At 35.8% G+C, this 27178-nt stretch overlaps 1 protein-coding gene across 4 annotated transcripts in view; it reads left to right on the top strand.

The window, feature by feature from the left end:
- The window catches only part of PHKB (phosphorylase kinase regulatory subunit beta), a 233927-nt gene that overhangs the window by 205061 nt on the left and 1688 nt on the right, over positions 1-27178 (top strand). For 2 of the 4 annotated variants that reach the window (XM_082711005.1, XM_082711004.1), the window contains 5 exons: positions 267-357; positions 3187-3389; positions 14691-14825; positions 21838-21967; positions 25139-25246. In XM_082711005.1, coding sequence (XP_082567131.1) covers positions 267-357; positions 3187-3389; positions 14691-14825; positions 21838-21967; positions 25139-25246 — 667 coding nt within the window. The remainder of the gene's footprint in view (positions 1-266; positions 358-3186; positions 3390-14690; positions 14826-21837; positions 21968-25138; positions 25247-27178) is intronic. The other 2 variants (XM_082711007.1, XM_082711006.1) reach the window with 1 other exon arrangement.

Raw genomic sequence — 27178 nt, 5'->3', positions numbered from 1 at the left:
CCTTTTCTTTCTTTTTAAATTGATAATGGCATGAATCATGCTGGTAGCAGAGATAAAGATGAGGGGTTCCCTTCCTAATTCTGGATGGTCCTACAGTTGGGGAGACTTCAGATATGAGGTCCAGTGTCTTGGGCTCAGTATTTCCTTCAAATTATTATTTAAGGACTTAGTTGTGCACATTTTTCAATCTTCCACATCAGGGCCCCCATTCATTCACCATCTTTTAGATTTGTCAACCTCTGGCGTGCTCTGTTCTTTGCCCCCAGGTCGGTTGTGCGCTGTGCAGCAAGTCTTTTAAGTAAAGTAGTGGACAGCCTGGCCCCATCCATTACTAATGTTTTAGTGCAGGGCAAACAGGTAAGTATCTGATTTTCAGACTCTCACTCAATTACATCCCAAAAGCTTCTGGATAAGACTCTTGCTTTTAAATCTGGCAAGCCTCAATATCCTAGGCCTCTCAGCCACATTAACAATGGCTCAGGCATTTCTACAGAAGGCTCCTACAGAAGCAAAACCTAATCTTAAAGATGCACATTCACTATGTAGACCACCCCTTTCTCCTGCTGTATCTTAGAGATGTGGTTTCCGACTCCTGTGTTGAGATCAGTGAGGCTGCTGACCCAGAACATGCAATAATGCCAACTAAAGTACTCCACACAAGTTTTGGATAGGCAGGGCCAAGACAGGTGAATAGCAAAGGACACATTTTCCCTTCTACTCCACATGAGATTCTTCTCACTCTGAGAAATGCTTTGACTCCCCAGATCTTTAATCCTTTAGGCCACCTCTTCCTATAGCTCCTCCCCTCCCACAAGGGCCAGCTCTCGTTAGCTCCTCCTCACAGAGCCTTCTCCAGTTACCAGTGGTTCCTTTCTCCACTGGCTTCTCATGACAGACCTGTGACACTTCTCACAATCTGTCCTGGATCCCAGTTCATTTCCAAGTGTCCCAAGGTAGGCTGTGAACACCTGGAAGTCAGGGCCCAGATCTTTTCCAGGACCTGTTCCAGCATGGGGTCTGGCTTGATAAATGTGGCTTGAATTGAGCCTGTGCATGTGGGAATGCAGAGTGGGATGTGGCTGCTCATTTTTGTTTTGTTTACCATTAGCTCTAATTACCTGGCTGAATCATCACTGGTTGGAGTGAAAACCTGTTTGCTTTCTTTCTCTTCTCTGGGACTATGTGCGCTTTATCATGCTTTCCTGACAGTTGGCCTAGGGATATAATAAGCTTTAATAATATGAAATACTTTAACCCTCCTTAATAGAATCAGCCCATTGCTCATATTTCAGGGCTCTTAATTCATTAAAACTGAAATTATTTCATCTTGACATCCAGCTTAAAATGTTAGAATAGTAAATTCTTTTATCTTGTAATATTTATTAACAATGAAAAAGTGATTGTACTAATTAAAAACTCCTGAGAAAAAGTTAAATCATTTCTCACACATGTTATTTTCTTTGTTTTCTCCAAATTAATAGTAGAATTAATAGAATTTTCATCTTCATTCATCAGCTACATAGACCAAGATACAGGAAGTGCCTTATCCATTGCTCTAACTCTCCACAGTCCTTACATCCAGCCACAGTCTCATATTGCTGCCCTGGACTGGGTTACCTCTGAGAGAAAGTAAATGGGCTTTGGGAAGCTATTTTTCCTTGGATTTTAGGTTTCCATAGTATATCTGAAAATATAGTTAATTCTACTACATATGAGTATATGAGAAGATTTTGGAGATCTTTGAGGTCATGGCATCTGACCCCTTGGAGAGGGGTGGGTTAGGGTTAGTCATGTCCATTCTGTGCATTATATGGAGGAGACTTGCAGCCTGTGATCCTGAGACTCTGCCCTCCATATCCTAGGGGGCTTGTCGTGAGGCTGTGGCTGGACCGCTGCCTGCCAGACCAGCACATCTCTCATGGAAACATTTATAGAGCCGAGTAAGCCTGGAAGCCTGACAGCCCGATTTCAGGTGCATGAAGTCCCTTTACTGACTGCATCTTACCACATTACAAAAAAGAAATGAGGATCGAGCATTCAAAGTTTGCATTCCCTCATTTATGAAATACTGCCCTGAGAACTGAAGTTAATACTGTTCCTACAAAGTGCTTCCCAATCACCTCAAGCTCTCTGGAATGAAACAGTGGTTTAGTCATCACTGCTTCCAGAGGCAGTGGTGTGCCTTCTCTTTGTTTTCTTCTTTACACACTGACATTTTAATAAAAGTAATCACACTTGGACTAACTGGTTAGTACCACTTGTGATATAATAAACCAGCAGTTCTCAGTTTTCACTTCCTCATAAAGTTGGGGCAAAAGATCCCGTGTTCTGCTCTCTCACCTCATCTCAGAAAACACAAGCACCCTTTGATATGCTTTTCATTTTCCTGCCTCTCATAATTGTGCACTGTCCATGGAAGAGAGAGGGAGAGGGGTAATCAGGAGGAAGGAGGGGCTGCAGTCTCTTCTGGGGGGCAAGATGCCAATGAGAGAGGAGACACAGAGTATTCCTCTTGTGAGCTCCAGCAGCCCTCTCTGCTTTGGGTTTTTGTTGTCATTTCCCTCTGTGCTTTCTCATTTCCTAGGCCTGTGGGCAGCCTCGTTTATTCCCCTCCACAGGTGAGAGATAGATCAACAAGTATTTTAATACTCACTAGGTGCCTAACACAATGCTGAGATAAGTTGGGGCTACACTAGAACTATATGACCTTGCATCTGCCTTTCAAAAGGTGATAGTGTTGTTAAAGAGCAAAAGTTCCACATGAGAAACCATAAAAGAAATGAAAAATATACTCTCAACTACAAAATTGTGTAGACTGCGCAGTAAAGTAAAACTACCCAATGTATTTTGGTTTCTCTGGGGAGTTTCTAGTACTAAAGTCATTCAGAATAATTTTCTCTTAATAGTTATTTATATTCCTTCCCTGCTTTTATCCACTCACCTTCACTCCCCTAACTGGGACCCTTACCTGCCCTTATATTTTAGACCAGACTGTGAACCATCATGAACTCCAGTGGGAGTCACGCTTTGAAAGCCATTTTAATAAATAGCAGGAACAGTTATTCTACCTAATTCCCTAGTTCACATAGAGTAATTTCAGCCTGCCAGTCATCCTGAGCCTTGAATTTTTTTCTTTTATCTTTTAGTAGCTAGGAAATTTTTGCAATAAAAATCTGCCACTTATAGGTAACTCTGGGTGCCTTTGGGCATGAAGAAGAGGTTATCTCTAATCCTTTGTCTCCGAGAGTGATTAAGAACATCATCTATTACAAGTGTAATACCCATGATGAGAGGGAGGCGGTCATTCAGCAAGAACTGGTCATCCATATTGGCTGGATCATCTCCAATAACCCTGAGTTATTCAGCGGCATGCTGAAAATTCGAATTGGGTGAGTAAAGTGCTTTGCATTTGCCTAAAGAGAATTGTTCAAGTTGTCTTCCCACAGACGTGGCCTGCCCCAGGCCTGATCGGTATCTAGGAAAAGCACATCTTTCCCCAGAGTAGATAGAGGCAACGTCTGGTGGTATGAAGAAATAAATATCTGTGGCCTGAAAGAGTATTCCTATTTCTTTAAATTTCCAGGTTAAACATAATGAAGTAACACTATTCTCTGGTAAAATCAAACTCCAGGGATTTAAACAACTGCAACATGCTTAAAAAACAAACAAACAAAAAACAAAAAACCACCACTAAGCGTAACACTGATCAAAATTCCTGTAAGTAAAATGGTTAAACCTTAAGAGAAGAATGATTTTCAGTAAAACTGGGTGTCAGGAAGATATACTGGAGTAAAAATTTTTGTCCCTTTTCAGAATATTCTACTGCATCCATTTTCTACCAGAATCTGATTTTTATTCATTAAAATCTTAAGTGTTCTGTTTGGAGGAGAAATTAAAAGTAAGGGTCTGGTGAACTTGAATCTTCCTAATCAAGATTTTCGTGAGGCAGCGTGGTCAGGCAGGCTGACCCAGCTCTGGCATTCAGCAGAACTGAGTGGTTCTGGTCTGAGTCCTGGTTGCCACTTACCAATTTAGTGACCTGGGATAAATGATTGAGCCTCTCCAGCCTCACTTTCATACCAGGCTTATTGTTTTATGTGAGATGGAATGAGAGAATATGTTTTAAAAACCCACCACAACCAAATAAAGCATAAATATTTCTTTTCTTTAATTTTTTATCACATACATGATTATCTCCTAATTGTCAGAATCAAACAATACTGAAGCATATAGAGTAATCTAATCTATGGCCAGTTTTAGGGTGGGGGTGTTCCTCTAGGGTTTAAAAAGAATATAGAATTTGTCAGGCACAAATATATATATATATATATATATGTGAATGTGTGAGTATGAATAAGTGTATAGCTTGCTGGTAATATAATTAGATTATTAGTATCTTTACTATTTCTGTTCTGCTTGATTCTCAATTTTTGGTAAAAATCTTAAAAATTGCTCATTTTAATTATGGATTTATCTCCTCCTTGCATGTTTTCTTTCAGTTTTATTTTGTATATTTAAAATTTTTTGTCCATATTATTTTATAATTTTAACAATATATCTTCCTTTGTGCCATTTATTTTCTACTTGAATTCTTTAAAAAATTTTTTTTAAATTTCAAATATCTACAAAATTTGTAGATATCTACAAATATCTACAAAAAAATTTTTTTAATTTCAAATATCTACAAAATTAGAGACTAATACAAGAAAGCCTCTGTGCTCATACTTTCACTCAGCTTCAACAATATCATCATATGGCCAATCTTATTTCACTCATACCTCCCAATTAATCACCCCACCCAAACCCCATCCAAGTTTAAAGCAAATCCATCATTTCATCTCATCTGTAAATACTTGAGTGTGTATCTCTAAAAGATAAGGACTTTTTAAAAACATAACCATGATACCATTACAATGCATAAAATATAACAAATTATTTTCTATCTGATATTATTCCCATGGCTGCTTTCTTCTACTGTCATTATTACTTTAATATACTGTCTTCTCTTTACCTTTAATGTTCTTTTTTCATTTAGTATAGATATATCTATTATGTTCAGCATCTATGCTATATTTATTTTTAATTCAATCTGACATCTTTTCATAGAAATATGTATTTCATATTTGTGCCATTTCTTTTCTATTTTGACTTATTAATTCCTATCATTTTGTTTTCTGTTTACTGCGCTTTCTTTTTATTTTTTCCTTATTTCTTTGTGCTGGATTTCCCTTTCATTTCTTAGTTTTAATTTTGCACATGAGTATGAAGCACTTGATAAAAAACGATTGCACAGTTTTTCTTTCAAAAATTACATATAACAAAACTAGGTGCTTATTTAGCAGTATCTGCATACCTCATGTTTCAACAATTCTCATTCTAGGAATTTAGACATATTTTATAGCAGTCTTCATTTCAGTAGTCTTTGAAATAGTGAAACCTTGGGAACAGCCTAGATATCCATCAGTAGGAAATAGTTTAAATTATTATAGTCAGAGAGTAAAATGCTGTTCAGCCATTACAAGTAACAAGAAAAAGTCTTTACTGACATTTATAAATGTCCAAGATAAATTAAGTGAAAAAATAGCTAAGTTGCAAATGTATTATTCTGTTTTTTAATAAAAGAGCAATAATAATGCTATACATTATGTGTATAATGCATATATGGGGAAATCTCTGAAAAATAAAATTGGTGTCTGTTATTTTCTCTAGGAGATTTCTACTTTTAAGTTATATTTTTCAGTTTTATTTAAAGTTTTTTCATTTGAGGTTATTATTTTTAAACTGTTGGCCTGATTTCAATTATAGTTTATTTCAGGTGAATTTCCCAATCGTTATCTCACCTTTCCTTTGATCAAGAAATGAATTCACTCAGCATAGAACTTGACCTTAATTTTTATCCCTTGAAATTGTTCCTTTCAAAGATTTAGAGGTGTTCCAAATCAGCTATAAGAACTTGGAATCATACCCTGATTTGTTCAGTCTATTTGCTCTAATATTTTTAACTCCAACCTCTTGACTACATATAAAGATACAGAAATGGGTCTTTCGTGTAAGTTGTCCCTAAATGAAAGGAAATGTGATTCTCTGTATCCATACCAGGTATTAAAAGTACTCTATTGTCCCAGGCTCAGGCATTTCTCTGAATCTGACTGAGAAGCAAAGGTTATAACTTCCAAAGCACATTCTTTCTAATAAATGTTCTATACAGGAGAGCCTCTTTAAGTGATAGTCATCCTTGCAGAGGTTCAAGCAAAGCCCGAGAGTAAAAGTTAACAGTTTCCCAGGATTTTACTTCCAATACTATGTTTTTCAGCCTGTTAGTAGTTTTTCCTTTACTGCTTATTTAGCATTTTAGGCTAATTTATGTTCTTCTAAAAACCCATTGGAATTTTCTTTTTTGAATTCAGATCTGACCTGAAATTTCTCTTCACAGAAATGAAATATGTTTAATTTATTTTAAAAATAGTTTTCTTTCTGTTTTTGTATCTGCTACTCTGTATGTTCAGTGCCTTCCATGAGAAACAATATACTCTTTTTTCCTTAAACTGTGCCACCCATAATAAAAATGTCAGGACAGCAGCATGTGACTTAGTATTTAACGATAGCAGAAAACCTCCTAATGAAGATTTGCCATGCAACTTTAATTATTCATTGTCCTGAAATTCATCCTGGAATTAATCAGAGCATTATATTTCCACTGTGTGTATTAACAATGTCCCTGCCCGATTCATTAATGTGTATTTCCCTCTCACGTGGGACTCACAGGTTTAGCTCTAAATACTGGTACATTTTCAGTTGGAGAGAAGTCTATTTTTTCTTCATAAGGTATAATTTATTTGAGAAATTTACTTCTGCTAAGGATAGGGACTGCATCTTAACTTCCTGTCTCTGTCAGGGTCTAGCTCACAAGAGATGCTCAATAAAATTTGACAGATTATTTAATATATAGGTTATAAGCAGGTTCAGATAGCTTGCTTGAGCCAGTGGGGGGAATCTAGGAAACACAAAAGATAGCATGTTTCTGTGGTCATTAGATAAAGAAATAAAGGACTTTTACTTTTTTTTTTTTTAATTACTTCAAGTTTTTTTTCCTATTTTTAAATTTAAATTAAACTAACTAAAATATAGTGTGTTATTAGTTTCAGAGGTAGAGTTTAGTGCTTCATCAGTTGCACATAACACCCAGTGCTCATTATATCACGTGCCCTCCTTAATATCCATCAACCGGTTACCGCATTCTACCACCACCCCCCAATAGCAACCCTCCATTTGTTTCCTATGATTAAGGACTCTTTACTTTTGATAAATGTACTTAATTTGTACAAGCCATGTACTTCAGGAAATTACCAAGTTAAACAGAGTCTTGTTTATATGAAAATCCACTTATACATGTAGAAGGTAGAAGGATATAGCACTTTCCTCACTTCTTTTGTTAATGGAATGGCATAGCTAATCACGTCAGTATGGTTCAAGTTGCCTTATCATGGTACCTCCCTAAATAGCATTCCTAATAAGGATTTAAGGGCATATGCATATGAATAAAGTGGTTATTGTACTCAGAAGTTCACTATGATAAACTATTTCCTCCTCTTCTTCCAATATAACAAATATTATTTATTGATTGCCTATTATATACCATGCAATATACTAAAATACTTCACATATATTATCTGATTTAATTGATTCAACAACTTTGAGGTAGGTACTAGTACCTCCATTTTAAAATCAACAAACTGAGGTTCAGAAATTTTAGATGACCTTAGTCAAACCAGTTTGTCAAAGTGGGATTCATACCCAGATCTGCCTAACTACAAAATTCTTGTTCTTTGATCCTAAGTACTAATGTTTTCACTTACATAAACTGTTGCTGTTTTCTCAGGGAAACAGACATTGCTGTTTTCCTAAAAACTTATGACTTTATGGTCTCTTCTACATGATTTCAACTTATGGTCCATTTTGTATTCAAGTATTTATGTAGCAACTGTGATGTACATTGGCCCCAGATAGTTTTCATCTTTTGTTTATTATTCCTCTAATCTGGCATCAGTACTGTTTAACATACAGTGCAGGGCACACCAAGAAGCCTGAATAGTTAGAAGTTAACCTAAGAAATGAGATTTTGCCCCTTTATTCATCACGAGACTAAACCAATGGAGATGATGTGGAACTGATTGTAAATTAGCTCCTTGTACACTGCAAGAAATGTATAAAATACTGTAAAAGTTTAACAGAGTAACTCTCCCAAGGTCATAAGACCACAAACCAGGATTTGAACCTAGAGTGAATGTCTCTAGTGTTCATGTTTCCCCAGCCCCTATTCCAGCTCATTTGTCTATAAAATAGGGAAGCTATCCTTGCTTGGGCTTCCTCATTGGATTGTGCAGATTCTGGATAAGGAATGTGAAGATGTTTTGTAAAACTTCTATAATATTGCCCTGACATTCAGTAATTTGAGGTTCTCTATCATGTGGCTTTTGGAGTACAGGTATATCTAGGGATATCTTTTACGTGCCAGAAATCCCAAGAAGGAGGAACCTCTCCCATCGAACATCCATTCTCTCTCTCCCTTTCTCTCCTCCGCTCTTTCCCTCTTTCTCTCTCTCTCTCTATTCCAGTCCTAGGCTTGCAAAGACTCTCTGCTCCCATAAGATATGTTCACCATAGAGGTATCCCTTTCTGCCATGGTTGTTTCTCCTTGAGAACCCAATGCAGTGATCCCCAACCATTTCATACAAAAACCTTAACTCAGAATCTCTTTTGGATATACTTTGTTGCCATGTGACTTGGTCTCACGCCTCCATCAATTGATCATCCCTCATGAAATACTTGGTAGACCCTATACCTGTGCCCATAGTGCTCTTTAGCCACATTAACAGAAAAATTTTGGAACCTTGTTTCTATTCTAGGGATATGAGACAACTTTAGAGAAGTACTATTATCGTGTCTATGGGGCTTGTGATAGTGTTTTTCTGAAAAGGAAAAATATATTTTTGTATTTTTCAATATGTTTTTATTGTACTTTATCCTTAAATCAATTTTACTCAAACCTCAGCTCCCTAAGTCAATGGTTTCCTCGCATGTTAGTTTACTGCCGCTGCAGAAACACACTTATATGTTTCTTTACAACAATTTACCTTAAGTTAGTTCCTAGAAGGTTTTAGTTTGTTTAATGATGAGTAAATTATTCATTTGTAGGGTCCTTGAATGTCAAATTTCTTATAAACTGTTAAACTTGTTGCTTCTCTAAGTCTCCCCTTTCTGTATTATAGTGATTCCAGCATGATTTTAAAAAGGGGAATGTTATGGAAAATACATTTTTTTTTACTTCCTTAAAGGTTAAAGCATTTCAGACTCATTCATATCTAACTTTTTACTATTGTTTCTTTTGTTGATTATGAATAAAGAGATTGAGAGTTCAGTCAGCTTCTAACACCGTCTTCTGCCTGAAATGCCAACATTCACTAGGTTGCATGCCCATAAGAAATAGGAACATTTATTTTAGTCATGGTACATTTATCCAGAATTCCTCTGCACTACATGTACTTTTATCTCTCTGTTTTAACCTTTCTCGCTGAGGTTTTGGGGTTTTTAAAATTCATTTATTTACATCACCCATTGTCTCATTGCTTTAAATCAGTACTACCATGTTTCTTTTCTCTTTTTTCCAAGGTTAATTCTGCCAGTGCAGTTTCTCAACATTACTGCTATCAGGTACTCCTGTGAACAAAATTAACCTGCTCACAGGAATGGTATTCTAGTCTGATAATGATTTGATTTGCTGTCTCATTATTGATTTGTGCTCCAGCTTTCATGTTGAAATAGATCAAGTTCCTGACAGGCCCATTACTGTAAAGACCTCCAATCAACTGCTTTCTGCTCTAGGTCTGTCAGTCAGGCTTTAGTGGGAGATAACCCCTGAGGATATATGTTATCAAGCCTTTTTCATCTCCACTTTTCATACTGCCAGGACATCCTCTGTAAGCAATTATGCTTCAGACATGTCTTGTCTTCTGATGCCTACAACTGGGTCTGTGGATCAACATCTGATGCTTAGAGAAGGCCATTGATGTCATAGCTACTAGACTGTAACATTGCTTATGCAGTAAAGGAAAGAGGAGGTAATTAGAGGTCTGAGTTCATTAGCATGGCTTGATACTCATTCAGAGGTCTCTGTTTTTGACATTTTATATTTATATGAAGTGAGGAAGTGAGATGATGGAACTCTCCTACCTCTGCTCTGATGATTTCAGGGGTAGAGCGAATGAGTCATTGTTCTCCAGTTACCAGACAGGAAGCTCAGTTTGCCTTATCAAATTATCACCCTCTCTGTATTAATATCAGTCAAGTGCCTTCCTGTGCAATTTTCCCGTCTCCTCTCATATGGCTTAATAAATGCTTGCAGAGAGTTATACATTCACTTGTTTAACAGCAAACTTGGCAGACACTTCTTAGTATCTTCAGATTGGCTCAAAATGGTTATTTTTAAAGATGTGTCTTGCTATGAATCAGAGGCATGTTTTCAGAAAATGTCAGCTGTCCTCATTTACCAGTGATGTCAGATTTCCATGTACTTTGTAGTATATTTCACTCCTTGATTGGGGCATGTTAGAAAGAAAAATACCAATATATACACAATATGTTTACTAACCTCACAACAAGAGAGTTTTTAGAAGGATGATGTTATCCCTAGGACTATATAGGGATACTATCTACCTTATCATACTTCTCCAGTAGAGCTGAAGAATTCATTGTCCCCAAGCCAAATCTTGGCACACATGAAGGTTGTTCTGGTCAGTTGTGTGTATATGCCACTCTCTCATTTGCTTATTGGCAAGTAGAGCATGTCCTTGGTTCTTTAGACAGACTGAATCTATACGGATGTGGTCCAACGATAACCTTCATTCTTTTGACCTTCCACATTTGCTTGCTTGCTTTTTCTTTCCCTATTTTGCATTAACTGCTTCTACAGTTAATGTCAAATCAGATTTGATGACTTTGTCAGCGGGAATGAGGGTAAGAAGTGAGATGTTCTCATGCAAAGGAATTAATGCCCTTTTATATGGATTAAATGTCTAAAAATGGATTAAATGTCTTTGAATTTTTTAACTTTGTTTCTCACTTGGTAATTTACATTCTCTGTCTCTGACTGTTGTATAGTAGTTTATGTCTAAGACTTTTGCTGTTGTTTAGTCCTTTGAAGAATTTCAAGCTAAATAGTTTAGTTTGGCCAGTATTTTTGAATGAATAAATGTATTTTAATAATTTGGCTGATAAGTTATATTAATTTGTGCTAGAGTGAATGAAAAACAGTCACCTTCTTTCTTTGGTGACTGTTGAGTATAATGTTTTCTATAATTTGGCTCACAGAATTGCTGAGATCTTATGAACAGAAGGAAAAAACCCTAGGGGAAGTTTTTAGATCTCCAACTATCTTTATTTATGGTACTAAAGATTTGAAAAGCTAACTATGATAAATAATGGTCAGTTTTGATAATTCAAGTTTTAGAGCACTTTAGAAGGTTAATTTTTTTTTAATTTTAAAATTATTTATTTTAGAAGGGGACACGTCCTGAACTTAAGTGGATATGGCCCTTGCTTAAGTAACTCCAAGACGTCAGTGTAAAATTGTATTACCTTTCTCCAACCTGAATATCAGAGGTCAAATAAAAGGAGTTTGCTAACATTTTTCATGACTCTATAATTTCAAAAACTTTTAAACATATATTGTCTTATTTAGTCCTCAAAATAATTCCATAAAATGAGCAGAATGAGTAATATTCCCATTTGAAAAATAATTTGCCAGTGGAACACAGTTGGTGAGTGACAGGATTGATATTTAAGCCTGTCTTATATTTTTGCTTGTCATCATAAATAGACTAAATGTTTAGTAAAATCCCCACATGTCCATAATTTAAATGGCTATAGGCAATTGGCAATTGTTAGCAATTTACATTTGCCTTGCTTCTTCTTCTTTTTTTTTTTTTTTTTTTTTTTTTTTTGGCTGTAGATTATAAAGCAAATTCCAGACATTTTTTGTTTTAATCCTCAATATTTAAGTAGGTATATATATATATCTTAAAAAGGAAGTTTTCTCAGTAATCACAATACCATTATCACATCCAACAAAATTAGCAATAATTCCTTAATATCACCTAATACCCAGTTCTTATACACATTTTTGTGGTTGTCCTCAAAATAACTTAAAAAAAGAAATTGGGATCCCAAACAAGGCCCACGCATGGCATTTGTTATTATGTCTCTTCAATCACTTTTAATCTAGAATAGGATCCCTTAACCCAGACTTTTCTTTTCATGCCATTGACTTGTTGAGACCAAAAGGCAGGTCTTCAGATTTTTAATTTGATGTTCTTTCTTTTACAAAGTTGCCTCAAATGTAAATGTGAAATATTAAAGAAAGAAAATAATAGAAGACTATTATAACTTGTAAAATTAAAAAGTATTTTATTTAAAGAGAGATCCATGGAGCAGTTTATTATAACTGAATGTCATTTTAACAGGTAATTTCATAAGCAACTTTAACATCACAGCATCCAAAGTAACTATATTCTTGTGGCTTTTAAGCTGATATAACATTTTGACTAAATACAGTTCATAATAATGAGGATGAAGATAACATAGTTTTAGTCCAGCTTTTCTTTTCAACCTATTAGAGAAATAAAAATGGTAACTCTTAATTCAGTCACATGTTCTGTTGTTTTGTTTATTTTTTTGTTTGCAAATGCTGTGTCATCTTTATTGTTCTTACCAGTGAGCTACTATTAAATATTTATTATGCACTATCAACAGAAATATTAGTAAGAATATATATTTTAAATTATTATGTTCTGTCCTTAGAAATGTCTCATGCATCTCAGTTAAATTCCTATCTTCCAGAAATGACAACAACAAAGAATACGTGAGAGGATAGGAAAAAGAACTAAGAGTTGCCTCAGCATATGGTGTGAGATTCGAGCAGTCAAAGTATAGGGGCATTTGCTTTGTGGCCTGTGGGCTGGCCCAGCAGGCTGGGACATATGCCAGGCTGATATCACCTGGGCTCTACTGGGAATGCTTCACAGTTTTCTTATTCTTTTCCTCTGAGAGACATTAAAGGTATCCTGTGAGGATGCATCAGTATTGTTTTGCAAAGTAGCCTTGGCAGAAAGGACTTTAATCTTTTGACTATTTCCACCCAACTTTTTCATCCTCTGTACCTGCAATAGCCTTGTGGGCTGTCTTTCGAAGTGTATCAGGACAAAGATAATGACATATTTGAGTGCAGTCACTTAGGCACTTTAAATCTTCACTGCTGTAACTAGACGTTTCTTCCAGTGGTTTGACTACACAGCTTCCCTTTGGGAGACAAAGTAGCATGGGTGAATGAAAGCACATTCTTTCTAGTTGCTGAGCCGAACTATCTCTGTTTGTTATTCAGTGTTCACCGAAGGATTTAAGGATAAAGCCTGGGAATCTGCTGTGTAAAACTAATTCCCTAGCTTTTCCTAATGGTGTGTAGAGTTCTGGTCCCCTAAGGCACAGTATTATTTCCATGGTTTTCTTTGGTTTGCATAACTGGTTTATCTCAGTTCTTTCCTCAGAATGCAGTAAATGAAAGAAATGAGACGAAAGTATAAAAATACTTATTGAAAACTTCTTAAATCAAAAAGTGAAATAATTTACATATAAGATAATTAAATATTTTACCTTGGAAAATACAAGGCACACAAGTAGTACTCCAGTTGCCTAAGTAATGACATTAAAGCTTCTTCTGCAATAAAAGTAATTATTTTATGAACAGCATTTATCTATTAAAGAATAGATTCTTTAAGAATAGGTACATGAACAGCATTTAAATATCTGTAAAGGAGGGATGCCTAGGTGGCTCATTTGTTAAGGGTATGCCTTCGGCTCAGATCACAATCCCAGGGTCCTGGGATGGAGTCCTGCTTTGGGCTCCCTGCTCAGCGGGGAGTCTGCTTCACCCTCTCCCTCTGCCTGCTGCTCCTTTTGCTTGTGCTCACTCTCTCTCTCTCTCTCTCTCTCTCTGTCAAATAAATACATAAATAAATAAAATCTTTTTTAAAAAATATATCTGTAAAGGAGATTCTTCTGAAATCTATTGGTTAAAGTACATTCTCTAATATACTCATATGATTGAGTTATAACTAACTGTGTTCTTGTATCTCAAAAGAAGATACTCCTCTGTCCCCTCCAATTGCAAGGGAATGACTACAAAGTAAAAGAAATAGGTGTTAAGTGCTTACCATTCCTGGGAAAGGAATATTTATGTAATAGCATATCTCAGCCCATTTCCAATTCCAATGAATTATTTCTATCCTGCTTGTTTTTTGCATATTTCTAGTATTAGGAAAATAATAGTGTAGCAGCTATTATATACTGTATACTTTCATACCAAATTGGTAGAATCTCATTTAAGAAGAACCTAAGTCCTTACATGTTTTCAGATTTACTACCTAACTGCACGTGCAAGAGCAAGGGTCTTTTTAAAGAATCTGATCATGTCATATAATCTTGATGGAAGTAATTATATCAACGGTTCAGAAAATTCAGATGGCTTTTTCTTCATTCACCTTTCAATGGGTCAGTGCTGTTAAGGGTATTGCTGTAAGAAGCACCAGGTGGTTTTATTTCAAGAGTTATTGATTCATGCTTTTCCTGTTTTGTTTTAGGTGGATCATCCATGCTATGGAGTATGAATTACAGATCCGTGGTGGAGACAAGCCAGCCAGAGACTTGTATCAGCTGTCACCTAGTGAAGTTAAACAACTTCTGTTGGATATTCTCCAGCCCCAACAGAATGGAGGGTAATGAAGACCTGTTGTTACCTCTAGGACATGCTGGATTTATAGTAACATTATACTTTGATATATATATAAGAGATTAATAAGGTGGTAATAAATAAAATGCAGCAGAGTATCAAAGGTCATCTTATGAGGTAGATAGTGTATACAAAGATACTAACCAAAATGTCTATCTTCACTTATGATTTTGTGTTGATTTTAATTTTTTACTCTTTTCAGGTATAGTTTATCAGTGTTTCTTAATTTTTATTATTTTGTATAGAATGTAAAACTTCATACTGTGTTGATCAATTTTCTTTCTGAATCTTTGTAGTACTTACCATCTCCTCCCAACATTTTGGGATAAAAATATGAGTTTGGTAATGTTATTTGAATAAGTTACCTGTGACTGTCTCCCTAGGTAAACTAAAAACTTATTCAGGGCTAAACCATTTCATAGCCATAAGTTGTGCTAAGCTTAGAATAAGAGCAAAACAAATACTTGTCAAATGCATCAAATTGAAGAATATTTTATTATAGAAAGAGATTTAATATAATTATTTAGGCAAGCATTTATTAGCACTATTTGTATGCCTGATATTTTCTAAGGTGGTATTTATATCCTTAGAAAAGAAGTCTTCAACAAAAGTATATCTGAGCAAATGGGAAGATACCTTTGTTCTTAAAGAGGAAAACACAACATTATAAAGATATCAGTTATAAACCCTACACCTAAAGGAGCTGGAAAAAGAACAGCAAATAAATTCTAAACCCATTAGGAGAAGAGAAATAATAAAGATCAGAGCAGAAATCAATGAAATAGAAACCAAAAGATTAGAAGAGCAGATCAACAAAACTAGGAGCTGGTTCTTTGAAAGCATTAGTAAGATTGATAAACCCCTGGCAAGACTTATTGAAAACAAAAGAGAAATGACCCAAATTAATAAAGTCATGAATGAAAGAGGAGAGATCACAACCAACACCAAAGAAATGCAAACAATTATAAGAACACATTATGAGCAAGTATATGCCAGCAAATCTGGAAGAAGTGAATGCATTACAGAGAGGTATAAACTACTGAAACAGAACTAGGAAGAAATAGAAAACCTAAACAGACCCATAACCAGTAAGGAAATTGAAGCAGTCATCAGAAATCTCCCAACAAACCAGAGCTCAGGGCCCAATGGCTTCTCAGGGGAATTCTACCAAGCATTTAAAGAAGAATTAATATCTACCCATTCTCTTGAAACTGTTCCAAAAAATAGAAATGGAAGGAAAACATCCAAACTCATTTTATGAGGCCAGCATTACTTTGATCCCAAAACCAAAGACACCAATTAAAAGGAGAATTACAGAACAATATCCTTGATGAACACAGATAAAAAAAATTCTTGTCAAAATACTAGCCAATAGGACCCAACCATACATTAAAAGTATTATTCACCATGACAAAGTGGTATTTATTCCTGGGCTGCAAGATTGGTTCAACATCTGCAAATCAATCAATGTGATACAATACATTAGTAAAAGAGAGAACAAGAACCATATGATACTCTCAATAGATGCTGAAAAAGCATTTGACAAAGTACAGCATCCTTTCTTGATCAAAACTCTTCAAAGTGTAGGGATAGAGGGTACATACCTCAATGTCATCAAAGCTATCTATGAAAAACCCACAGTAAATATCATTCTCAATGGGGAAAAACAGAGAGTTTTTCCCCTAAGGTCAGGAACACAGCAGGGATGTCCACTATCACCACTCCTATTCAACATAGGATAGAAATTAAAGGCATCACAGTTGGCAAAGAAGTCAAGCTCTTACGCTTTGCAGATGATATGATACTTTATGTGGAAAACCTAAAAGACTCCACTCCAAAAATGCTAGAACTCATACAGGAATTCAGTAAAGTGTCAGGATATAAAATCAATGCACAGAAATCAGTTGCATTTTATACACCAACAGCATGACAGAAGAAATAGTAATTAAAGAGTCAATCCCATTTACAATTGCACCCAAAGCCGTAAGATACCTAGGAATAAACCTAACCAAAGAGGCAAAGAATCTGTACTCAGAAAACTATAAAGTACTCATGAAAGAAATTGAGGAAGATACAAAGAAATGGAAAAATATTCTATGCTCATGGATTGGAAGAACAAATACTGTGAAAATGTCTATTCTACCTAAAGCAATCTACACATTTAATGCAATCTCTACCAAAATACCAAGAATATTTTTCAAAGAAATGGAACAAATAATCCTAAAATTTATTTGGAACCAGAAAAGACCCCAAATAGCTAGAAAAAAAGAAATAGCTTGAAAAAGAAAGCTGAAGTTAATGGCATTACAATTCAGACTTCAAGCTCTATTACAAAGCTGTAATCATCAAATATGGCACAAAAACAGACACATAGAGCAATGGAAAAGAATAGAGAGACCAGAAATAGACCCTCAACTCTATGGTCAATTAATCTTCGACAAGGCAGGAAAGAATGTCCAATGGAAAAAAGATAGTCTCTTCAACAAATGGTGTTGGGGAAAAATGAACAGCCACTGGGAGAAGGGGGTGGGATTATGGACATTGGGGAGGGTATGTGCTTTGGTGAGTGCTGTGAAGTGTGTAAACCTGGTGATTCACAGACTTGTACCCCTGGGGATAAAAATATATGTTTATAAAAATTAAGAAAATTAAGAAAAAAAAATGAACAGCCACATGCAGAAGAATGAACTGGACCACTTCCTTACACCACACATAAAAATAGACTCAAAATGGATGAAAGACCTCAATATGAGACAGGAATCCGTCCACATCCTTGAGGAGAACACAGGCAGCAACCTCTTTGACCTCAGTTGCAACAACTTCTTCGTAGAAACATCACCAAAAGCAAGGGAAGAAAAGGCAAAAAAGAGCACTATTGGGACTTCATCATGATAAAAAAAAAAAAAAAGAAAAAAGAAAAAACTTTTGCACAGCAAAGGAAACAGTCAACAAAACTGAGAGCAACTAACAAAAAATATCTAAATATATTTGCAAATGACATATGAGATAAAGGGCTAGTATCCAGAATCTAAAAAGAATTTGTTTAACACCCAAAGAATAAATAATCCAGACACAAAATGGGCAGAAGACATGAACAGACAGTTCTGCAAAGAAGACATCTAAAAGGCCAACAGACACATGAAAAAGTGCTCAACATTCCTTGGCATCAGGGAAATACAAATCAAAATCACAATGAGATACCACCTCACACCAGTCAGAATGGCTAAAATTAACAAGTCAGGATATGACAGATGTTGGCGAGATGTGGAGAAAGGGGAACACTCTTACACAGTGGGAATGCAAGCTGGTACAGCCCCTCTGGAAAGCTGTATGGAGGTTCCTCAAAAAGTTAAAAATAGTGCTACCCTATGAGTCAGCAATTGCACTACTGGGTATTTACCCTGAAAATACAAATACAGTGATCCAAAGGGGCACATGCACCCCAATGTTTATAGCAATAATGTCTACAATAGCCAAGCTATGGAAAGAGCCTAGATATCCATCAACAGATGAATGGATGAAGAATATATGATGCATACACACACACTGGAATAATATGTAGCCATCAAAAATGAATTCTTGCCCTTTGCAACAATGTGGATTGAACTAGAGGGTGTCATACTAAGTGAAGTAAGTCCATGAGAGAAAGACAATTATCATATGATCTCACTGATATGAGGAATTTTAAAAGCAAGACAGAGTATCATAGGGGAAGGGAGGGGAAAATGAAACAAGACAAAAGCAGAGAATGAGACAAACCATAAAAGACCCTTAATCTCAGTAAACAAACTGAGGGCTACTGGAGGGAAGGGAAAGGGAGGATTGGGGTGGCTGGGTGATGGACATCGGGGAGAGTATGTACTATGGTGAGTGCCAGCCATGAATTGTGTAAGACCAATGAATCACAGACCCATATCCCTGAAACAAATAATACATTATATATTAATTTAAAAAATGATATCAGTTATAAATGTAATACAGTAGCAAAAAAATTCCAACAAGTTGTTTATGGAGTTAGACAAGTTAATACTAAACTTCATATGGAGAAGGAAACATGCAAGAATAACTGGAACAGCATAAAAGAAGGACTTGCCCTAACCGACAATGAAATGTACTATAGAGCCTCTATGATAAAAAGTGTGATGCACATGAACACATAAATAGGCCAGCTGAACAGAATGGAAAGTCCAGAAATAGACCTTCAACCCATATGGAAAGTTAATGTGTGATAGAGGTGACATCTCATGTCACTGGGTTAAGGGTGAAGATTATTTATAAATAGTGGTGGGACAACTGGATAGCCATTTAGGAAAAGATAAAGTCAAATCCATACTTTATACTGTACATAAGAATAAACTCCACAAATAGATTAGCTATCTAAATGTAAAAAATGAAACCACACCAGCAGTATGGTTTTTTGTCAGTATGACAAAAGCTTTCTAACTAGGGCTCAACTCTAGGGGTATTAAAAGATTAATAAGACTATATAAAAATTTAAAACATCATTTTGCATGGCAGAAAATAGATAATCTCAGAAGACAGCTGAGAAACTGGAACAAAACATAGGTTATAAAGGGCTACTATCCAAGAATTCTTAAAAACTCAGAGACAAAGAACCAAAAACCCAAGAGAAAAATATGACTAATCTATTTATTTAAAGCATAAAAAAACAGACCTTAGATTGAAAAGATTCTTAAACTAACTCATAATTAGAGAAATGTAAATTAAAACATGTTGGAATACCATTTCTCATCTATCAGACAGACTGGCAAAAGTTAGACAGTATGACAAACATTTGCTGGGGCTGTAGGGAAACAGACAATATTAATTCCAATTTAGCAAGTGTAGATGGAATGATTGAAAAGGAAAGTCACCATTAGAGAAATACAGTAGTAACAATTGTTGCAGGCAAGAACCATCATGGATGCTAAATTTAGTGGATGGAAATATGAAGAGATATGAAAAATTTGCTTAATTCAAAAGTATTTCACTCAAGATACTTTTTCATTGCAAAAGGAAAAATAGTAACTTTATAATGAGGGAACCCAGTAGACTCCACCTTAATCAAATGATCAAGGTTAGCATCCCAGGAATAAGACAGACACATCAGTATCATGTACTCCCTAATATGATATACCAAAAGGCACAATCACTTTTGGGTATTCTTGCCAAAAATGCACAATCTAAGTCTAATCATGAGAAAACATCAGATAAAGCCAAACTGAGGTGCATTCTGCAAAATAACTGACATGTCCAAAATGTTAAATTCATGGGAGATGAAAGAAGATTGAGGAACGGTCACAGATTGGAAGAGCCTACCTAAGGAGTCTTGGAAACCAGATGCAGTGTGGGGTCCTGGATTGCACCCACAACCCAAACAAGGACATTAGTGGTAAAATGACATAATGTGAATAAGGTCCATAACTAATAATATTGTGTCAGCATTCATTTCCTGGTTTCGAGTATTTTTATGTAAGATAACAGAAGTAGGAGAAGCTGAGTATATGGGAGCTTCATGAATTACTGTTTTGACTTCTAAGTCTAAAATTTTTTAAAATAAAAAGCCAAAAAATAAAGAGAGGTCCTCAAAAATAATGCATCTCCATTGTGAGTTTTCATGTATTTCTACTTTCTTTGTTGTTCTAAGCAAACTTTTCCCTTTTATAATATTAACCATGACTTTATAGAACTCTGAAAACATATTTTTTTTCTTATTGCCAAGCAAAGGGAATGGGAAAAAAGTCAAAAACAGAGTACTGGGTATTCAGTTTTACACCCTCATTATCCAAAGTAAAACATCACTGAGAAAACCCCTACCCCTTCGGCCTTCTTCTCTTTGGTGTAGCACTGAACCCAGCCACACAAGACTGGGTCTACCAAAAACAATTACAACAACGACAAAACCAAAAACAACAACCAAAAAAACAAAACAAAACAAATTAAAACCCAGCATCCAAAAAGGATACCTCACTCATTTATGCAGTTTTAAAACTTAATTGGCCCTCTTTTACCGGAACAAAAATGTCTTTTTTCATTATACTGTCTCCTGCATAGCTATTTTCCTACCTAGAAATACTGTTGGTCACATGCTTACCTTGTGGTTGATGGCATATTTCATTCAGTACTTGTTTCAATATCCAGTATAAAAAATACATATTTGTTCCTATCTATAGCTTTTGGAAGAATATACTGCTATTTCATTTGTGTATTCTTTTCAAATTATGCAAATTCTGCATCTTTAGCAGTTTGTGAAGGAGTATTATATCTTTAAGATGTATGTAATACTTAATCCATGAAAATAAAAGATCTAGAATTTTGACTTCTCACTATGGTATGATTATTATAACATGTAAGATCATATAGATGATTTTTCAGCACTAGTACTTTGGCCATATTTGAATAGAAAAATAAATCGAAGGTTTTAGGTATAAGGTTTAAAACAAGGTCATTTCATTAAGTACATAATACTTTTTTGAACCCTCATTACTTACCAAATTTTTATTAAGCATCTTTCTGGAAGAGTATAGAGGAGTAATCAAACCTTACAATATCCATGCTTTCATGAAGTTTATATTTTATTGTATGTAAGGACCACATGAAATTATTTTGAAATTGGCTGCTTCTGTGTTTTTTTTTTATTTTTTATTCTTATTAATTAATTAATTTATTTATTTATTTTGCTTCTGTGTTTTTAAATGGAGCTTCTTTGCATATTAGGAAGTCCTTTGATCACATAGTGAGCAACCTTATAACTTACTAGAGAATATTGTTTTGCCTATTGAATTTTTTAAATCTTGGGGATTTTCTCCTTTCCTGCAAGCTCTGTTTTCACTATGAAATATTTAGTAACCCCTGTAACACATGGTAGGTATGCATCATTGATGGACTTTGGTTTTTGTTGCTCACCCTATTGAAACAATTTATCTGTATTGAAAGTTCTACTCTCTATGAGAACAACCTTGCTCTTCAGCTCTGAGGCATTTTCTTTTGGTCTACAGATGTTGGCTGAACAGGCGTCAGATTGATGGGTCTTTGAACAGAACTCCTGCTGGGTTCTATGACCGAGTATGGCAGATCCTGGAGCGCACGCCCAATGGTATCATTGTAGCTGGGAAGCATTTGCCACAGGTATAGCCCCACTGTATTTGTGTCATTTAAGGTACTTAAGGCAGTAGGAAATTCTTTCCCCCTCTGCATTGCCAATAACCTTTCTCTTTATTCCATTTTCTAAGAGTATTTAGAGGAAGGGTATCAAGATACCTGAAGGGAAGAACTACTAAAAAATAAGATACCTAATCAATTGGGCTAGAAATTTTCCCCCCAGTCCGAATTATTTTAATTTTTTAATTTTAGTGCCCCTCTATACAAAAGCCTTGCTTTTTCCATTTCCATTAAGCAAAATGGATACTTTGCTTAAAAGTTGTATTTAATAAAAAAAAAAACTAATGATGTACTGTATGGTGACTAACATAATAAAAATTTTAAAAATATTTTTTGTATTATTATATTTCATATGTTTCAGGGAAGCTCTGTGTTTAAAAGAACCATATGTCTAAACCTTTTGCCAAGCAGCTGTCCTTCTTTTGTTTATTTATTAGTGAAAGTTAGGCTTTCTTATGTTGGCATAACTATGAGTGCTGGGGTTCCTCTACCACCAAGTGGTAGTGAGCCAGTGCTGGAGAACCTCACAAAGAATAAAACATACATTCAAAAGACAGAACCGAATCAGACCAAAAAACAACAACAACAACAACAACAAAACAAAGTGGCTTAGTAATGCTGTGGAAAGGAAAATGACTGAATTTTGGTGAATGTAAAAATTGTAATGACTTTTTAGATCATAGAAAATCACTTAATTTACTCAAGATATAAACTGAGCTTTGATCCAAATGAATTAGGGCTCCCTCCTTCAGAGGACTTCCCAAGTTATATAAACTGGCTTGCTTCTTTGATTTGGTTATTTTATTTAATACTAACATCTAACTCATTCTGCTTATACACAAACAAGAATAACCAGGCCTTTTGGAAATGGAATACTGTATTTGTTTTTTGTGTTGAAATGTCAACCAAATTACTTTTGATGAAGTTACTTATTCAAATATAGTATTCTTAAATACACATACCCACACCTATATTGTTTATATGTACACAGTATTTCTGGAAGGACCCATAAGACACTGGTAGCATTCTTTTCTTTGCCTTGGGGAAGAGACCTGTGGTTTGAGGGCACAGGGTGGGCTTTTCACTGAAAACCTTTTTTAGCCGTTCAAAATTGAACTAGGTAAATCTATTATTTATTTTTATTTTTTTTTTAAAGATTTTATTTATTTATTTGACACAGAGAGATCACAAGCAGGCAGAGAGGCAGGCAGAGAGAGAGAGGAGGAAGCAGGCTCCCTGCCGAGCAGAGTGCCCGATGCGGGACTTGATCCCAGGACCCTGAGATCATGACCTGAGCCGAAGGCAGCGGCTTAACCCACTGAGCCACCCAGGCGCCCTATTATTTATTTTTAAAAATGAATAAGAACTGTTAAAATTATTCTTTATACTAGTCACAAATTGTTGAGTGCTTGTATTTGGCTATGAATATAGGGGCTCCTTTCCTCTCCCACATGCTCTGTGACCCTCGTATGAGGCAGCACTATCTCCTGTGAGCATAGTACAGGCCTCCATTATTCCTACTCTGTGTATGCTAAGCCTCATGTCTGCACACAGTGGACTATGGCAACCTTTTGTTAGCTTCTTCCTCAGGCCCTGCTAATAGCTACCAGATTTTCATTTAATTGTGTGATTGCCCAGGCCACTTACATTTTGTATCCTCTCTTTGCTAACAAAAATAACAGTAGATGCATGTTAAGTATTCTTATGTGCCAGGCACTTTTCTAAGTGCTCCTTTAATCCTCATAAAATGTTTTTTTGAGGTGGGTATTTTATTATTCCCACTTGACAGATGAGGAAACTGAGGCATAGCTAAGTGATTTTCCCAAGGCCATACATCTAGGAAGTAATTGACCCTGAGTGTGACACATATCCCCTACCCTATCCCTGGTAATTTGACTTGTCTTTTGTCTTAACTTCTCTGCTATATGGCCTACCCCACAATCTTCCATAGAGTGGGAAGTATAGCAAACTTGATGTCCCTTCTCTAGGTTTATCATAGTTGCACAATAGCCAGGTTGACTTTTCAAATGAGATCTCTTAAAAGGAGATTGATATGAAACCATGACAGGGTTTTTCTTTCTTTCTGTAGCCCTACTAATCCCATTGCTAGACATCTAAAGAATTATAATTACTGTGTTTAGCAACTGGGCTCACTTTCCCCAAACTAGGTACTGCCTGTAAACATTAATAATATGTTAGATTGAACTGAATATAGAATACAATAGCTGGGCCATATCAAATTATAGAGGTTGAACTAGTTTGCTGTCTTTTGATTTCAAGGGGACATTCCTGCTGGGTCCCATTAAGAATAGTAAGTAGATACACATTGTTCTAAGGCTATGATTAAGTTCACTGTAAGTCATCATTGAGGTGGAAGCAAATAAATATGACTCACATTTCTGCATCTCTGGTAATAAGTCTGGTGACTCCATCTGCTTTCCATCATTCAAACCTAAGATTTAGAGTCTTCAATCCTTTGAGGCTTAGCCATCATGTCCAGATTTGGATTTGCATTTGAATTTGAGTTTATTAGCTGCTTTCATTTGGTTTGTGAAAATGTTTGTGAAAAGACTATGCAGTACTCTTGTCTTAAATGAAGTAGAAAAGGTAGAGTAAATTATTTTAGTTTTGCTTTTTTTCCTGTGTTTTCTTGCCATTTCTACATGCAGTATTTTTTTTGTTGCTTTTTGCTTATTTGTATGCATTTTTTATGCTGCCAGCTCAGAAAGGACCTGCCACAGAAATGATGTAAATTCAATATCAAGTGACTTACATGCTAAAGTCTGACAGCAAGCATAACTTCTTGTGTTAATTCTGAAAGCAATATGTACTCTATTTGTTGTCTCAATTTTTCGCTGTTCCTTTTGTGTGTTGAAGTGGATTTCCAATATAGTCTCTTTTCCTTAACATTTGTATAGTGAAGATAATTACTAAAAACAGGGGGTTTAATATATCACAATAGTCAGCTGGTTGGCTTCAGTAGTTTGACATATATAAAATCCAGTCATATTGCTGAAAATGCTCCCTAAGGTTTTATAAAACCTGAAAAAGGTTATTGATTAGAAAATGAAATTCCTCTATTAAGTGGGAACCACAGTATAACAATGCAGCATGTTAATATTGGGTTATTTTTTTCAGCAACCAACCCTGTCAGATATGACCATGTATGAGATGAATTTCTCTCTCCTTGTTGAAGACATGTTGGGAAATATTGACCAGCCAAAGTACAGACAGATTGTTGTGGAGGTTTGTATCTAGAAATGCAGATTGTTTCAAAAGTGCTTTCTGTCTGTTCTCTGAACACTAACACAAAGCACATTTCTCAAGGGAGACCAGGAATTCCACTCTTTACCCAACCTGGATCTCCTCTAGTTGAGTCTTAGATAATATAGCCATCCTTGACCCAAGCCAAGGTTCATAAATAATTCAAACATCTTAAATCCTTCAGTGTGGAAAGACTGCCCAGCTTTTTCAGTTACCCCGCAGTGGCAAGTGCATTAACATGCATTAACTTAAAAAACAGAGCAAGTGGCTTTTTCCTGTTTGCTTTAATTTCATTTTTTTCTATTTATAGAAATAACACATGACTATTGTAGAAAATTTTAATAGTTTAGAAAATTATAGAAAAGAAAGCTGAAAAATTTCTCCATACCCACTAGCAATAGATCATCAGTGTTGATATTTTGAGGGGCATCATTCCAAACACCTCTCTGAACCTCTAGAGAAGACATGTAATTTTGTGCTGTATCATTTTATATAAAGTTAAATGCTAAAATATACACATACATGCATGGTGTATACCCGTGCTCTTTTGCCATTTTAAAACATTATGCCAAATATGGAGAGAATCCCCATAATGAATGGATTTAACATGTAGTACATCTTCACTTTTTCTCTTTCCTTGGGGATGACTCCATCAGACTGTGCTTCTTGTAGATGGGTAATATGTTTGGGTGAGGCAGAAGCTCTCAGTAAGTGCTGGATCTGGCACCTGAAATCCAGTCAGAGTTGAGTGAGATTCAGTCGTACCTTAGCTGTGCCAGGATTTAGAGACAATATCAGCCAGTTACATAGCATGTGGGAATGAGGCAGCCTGGGGTTAGGAAGAGATGGGATTATTGGAAGGGTGAATGCCTTTCTTAGCTGTTAGCCATTCAGTGTCTAGTGCCCATCATTTAGGACCTACAATGAACATGGAGGTCCTTCTTGTTGACCAAGTGAGGGTCCCCTTGCAGAAGAAAGTTTTCTTAGAACTAGAGCAAAACTTCAATTCGCCTGGCTAACGCCATCTCCAACGTCTCCCACGTTGTGACACCTGTATTTTTTCTGGAAGTGTTTCCTTTGTTTTTTTCATGTTCTGTTTTGGAAGCATTTAGAGAGAGTACAGTCAGAAAGATTTCCAGACTGGGAATTATGAAGTCTTTTTTCCTGTTTCATGTACAAAGAAGGAGTCCTAATTATCGTCGGTTAAGTCTTTACCAAGCATTGTATACTCAGACACAATCTTTGTGTATAGCAGTTTGTCATCTAAAGTAGAAGTTACTACCTAGGTCAAATGTATGAGATAGCCAAACAATAGGATGATGCATTAAACTAAGATATGCAGACCAAGTAGTACTCAGACTGTAAAGAGATCAGGGCTAGGTGTATTTTTTAAAACATAACCATTACCTGAGAAACACTATAATGTCGCAGAATTATACTCATTTTGGAGTCCTGGGTTCCAAGTCATTTGATCATGAGCCTAGATCCGGAGTCTCCACTGAACTCACCTGCCTTCTTTAGCTTTGTTGCCTACCACCTCTCGTAGGGCAGGCTATGCTCCACTGGACACTGGTTTTGGTGTCTTGCCAACAAGGATTAATGCCCAAAGGCCAGAAAGTTCAGACACCTTGGGCAAATAGAGCACAGTGTACTGTTGACAGGACTGGGAAACCATTTTTCTTATTTCATTTAAGTGACCTAAAACATTTCTGCACAGCTACAAAGATATACACAATGGAAAAAATGTGTGGTTTCCAAACAGAACTTGTCCTACTAATTTGCAAGATTAGAAAGATTCCATTCACAATGATCATAGTCAATCATTGTATAGAACACACTTTAGAATTCAAGGGTCATCCATCAATCTGAGTAAAGAATGAAAGCATGTCCAGACTGTGTTGCTTTTATGGTTCA

Source organism: Mustela nivalis, assembly GCF_964662115.1.
Source record: "Mustela nivalis genome assembly, chromosome: 18".
Taxonomy (NCBI): domain Eukaryota; kingdom Metazoa; phylum Chordata; class Mammalia; order Carnivora; family Mustelidae; genus Mustela; species Mustela nivalis.
Note: the sequence above shows the minus strand (reverse complement) of the source record. Positions and strands in the feature narration are given on the sequence as shown.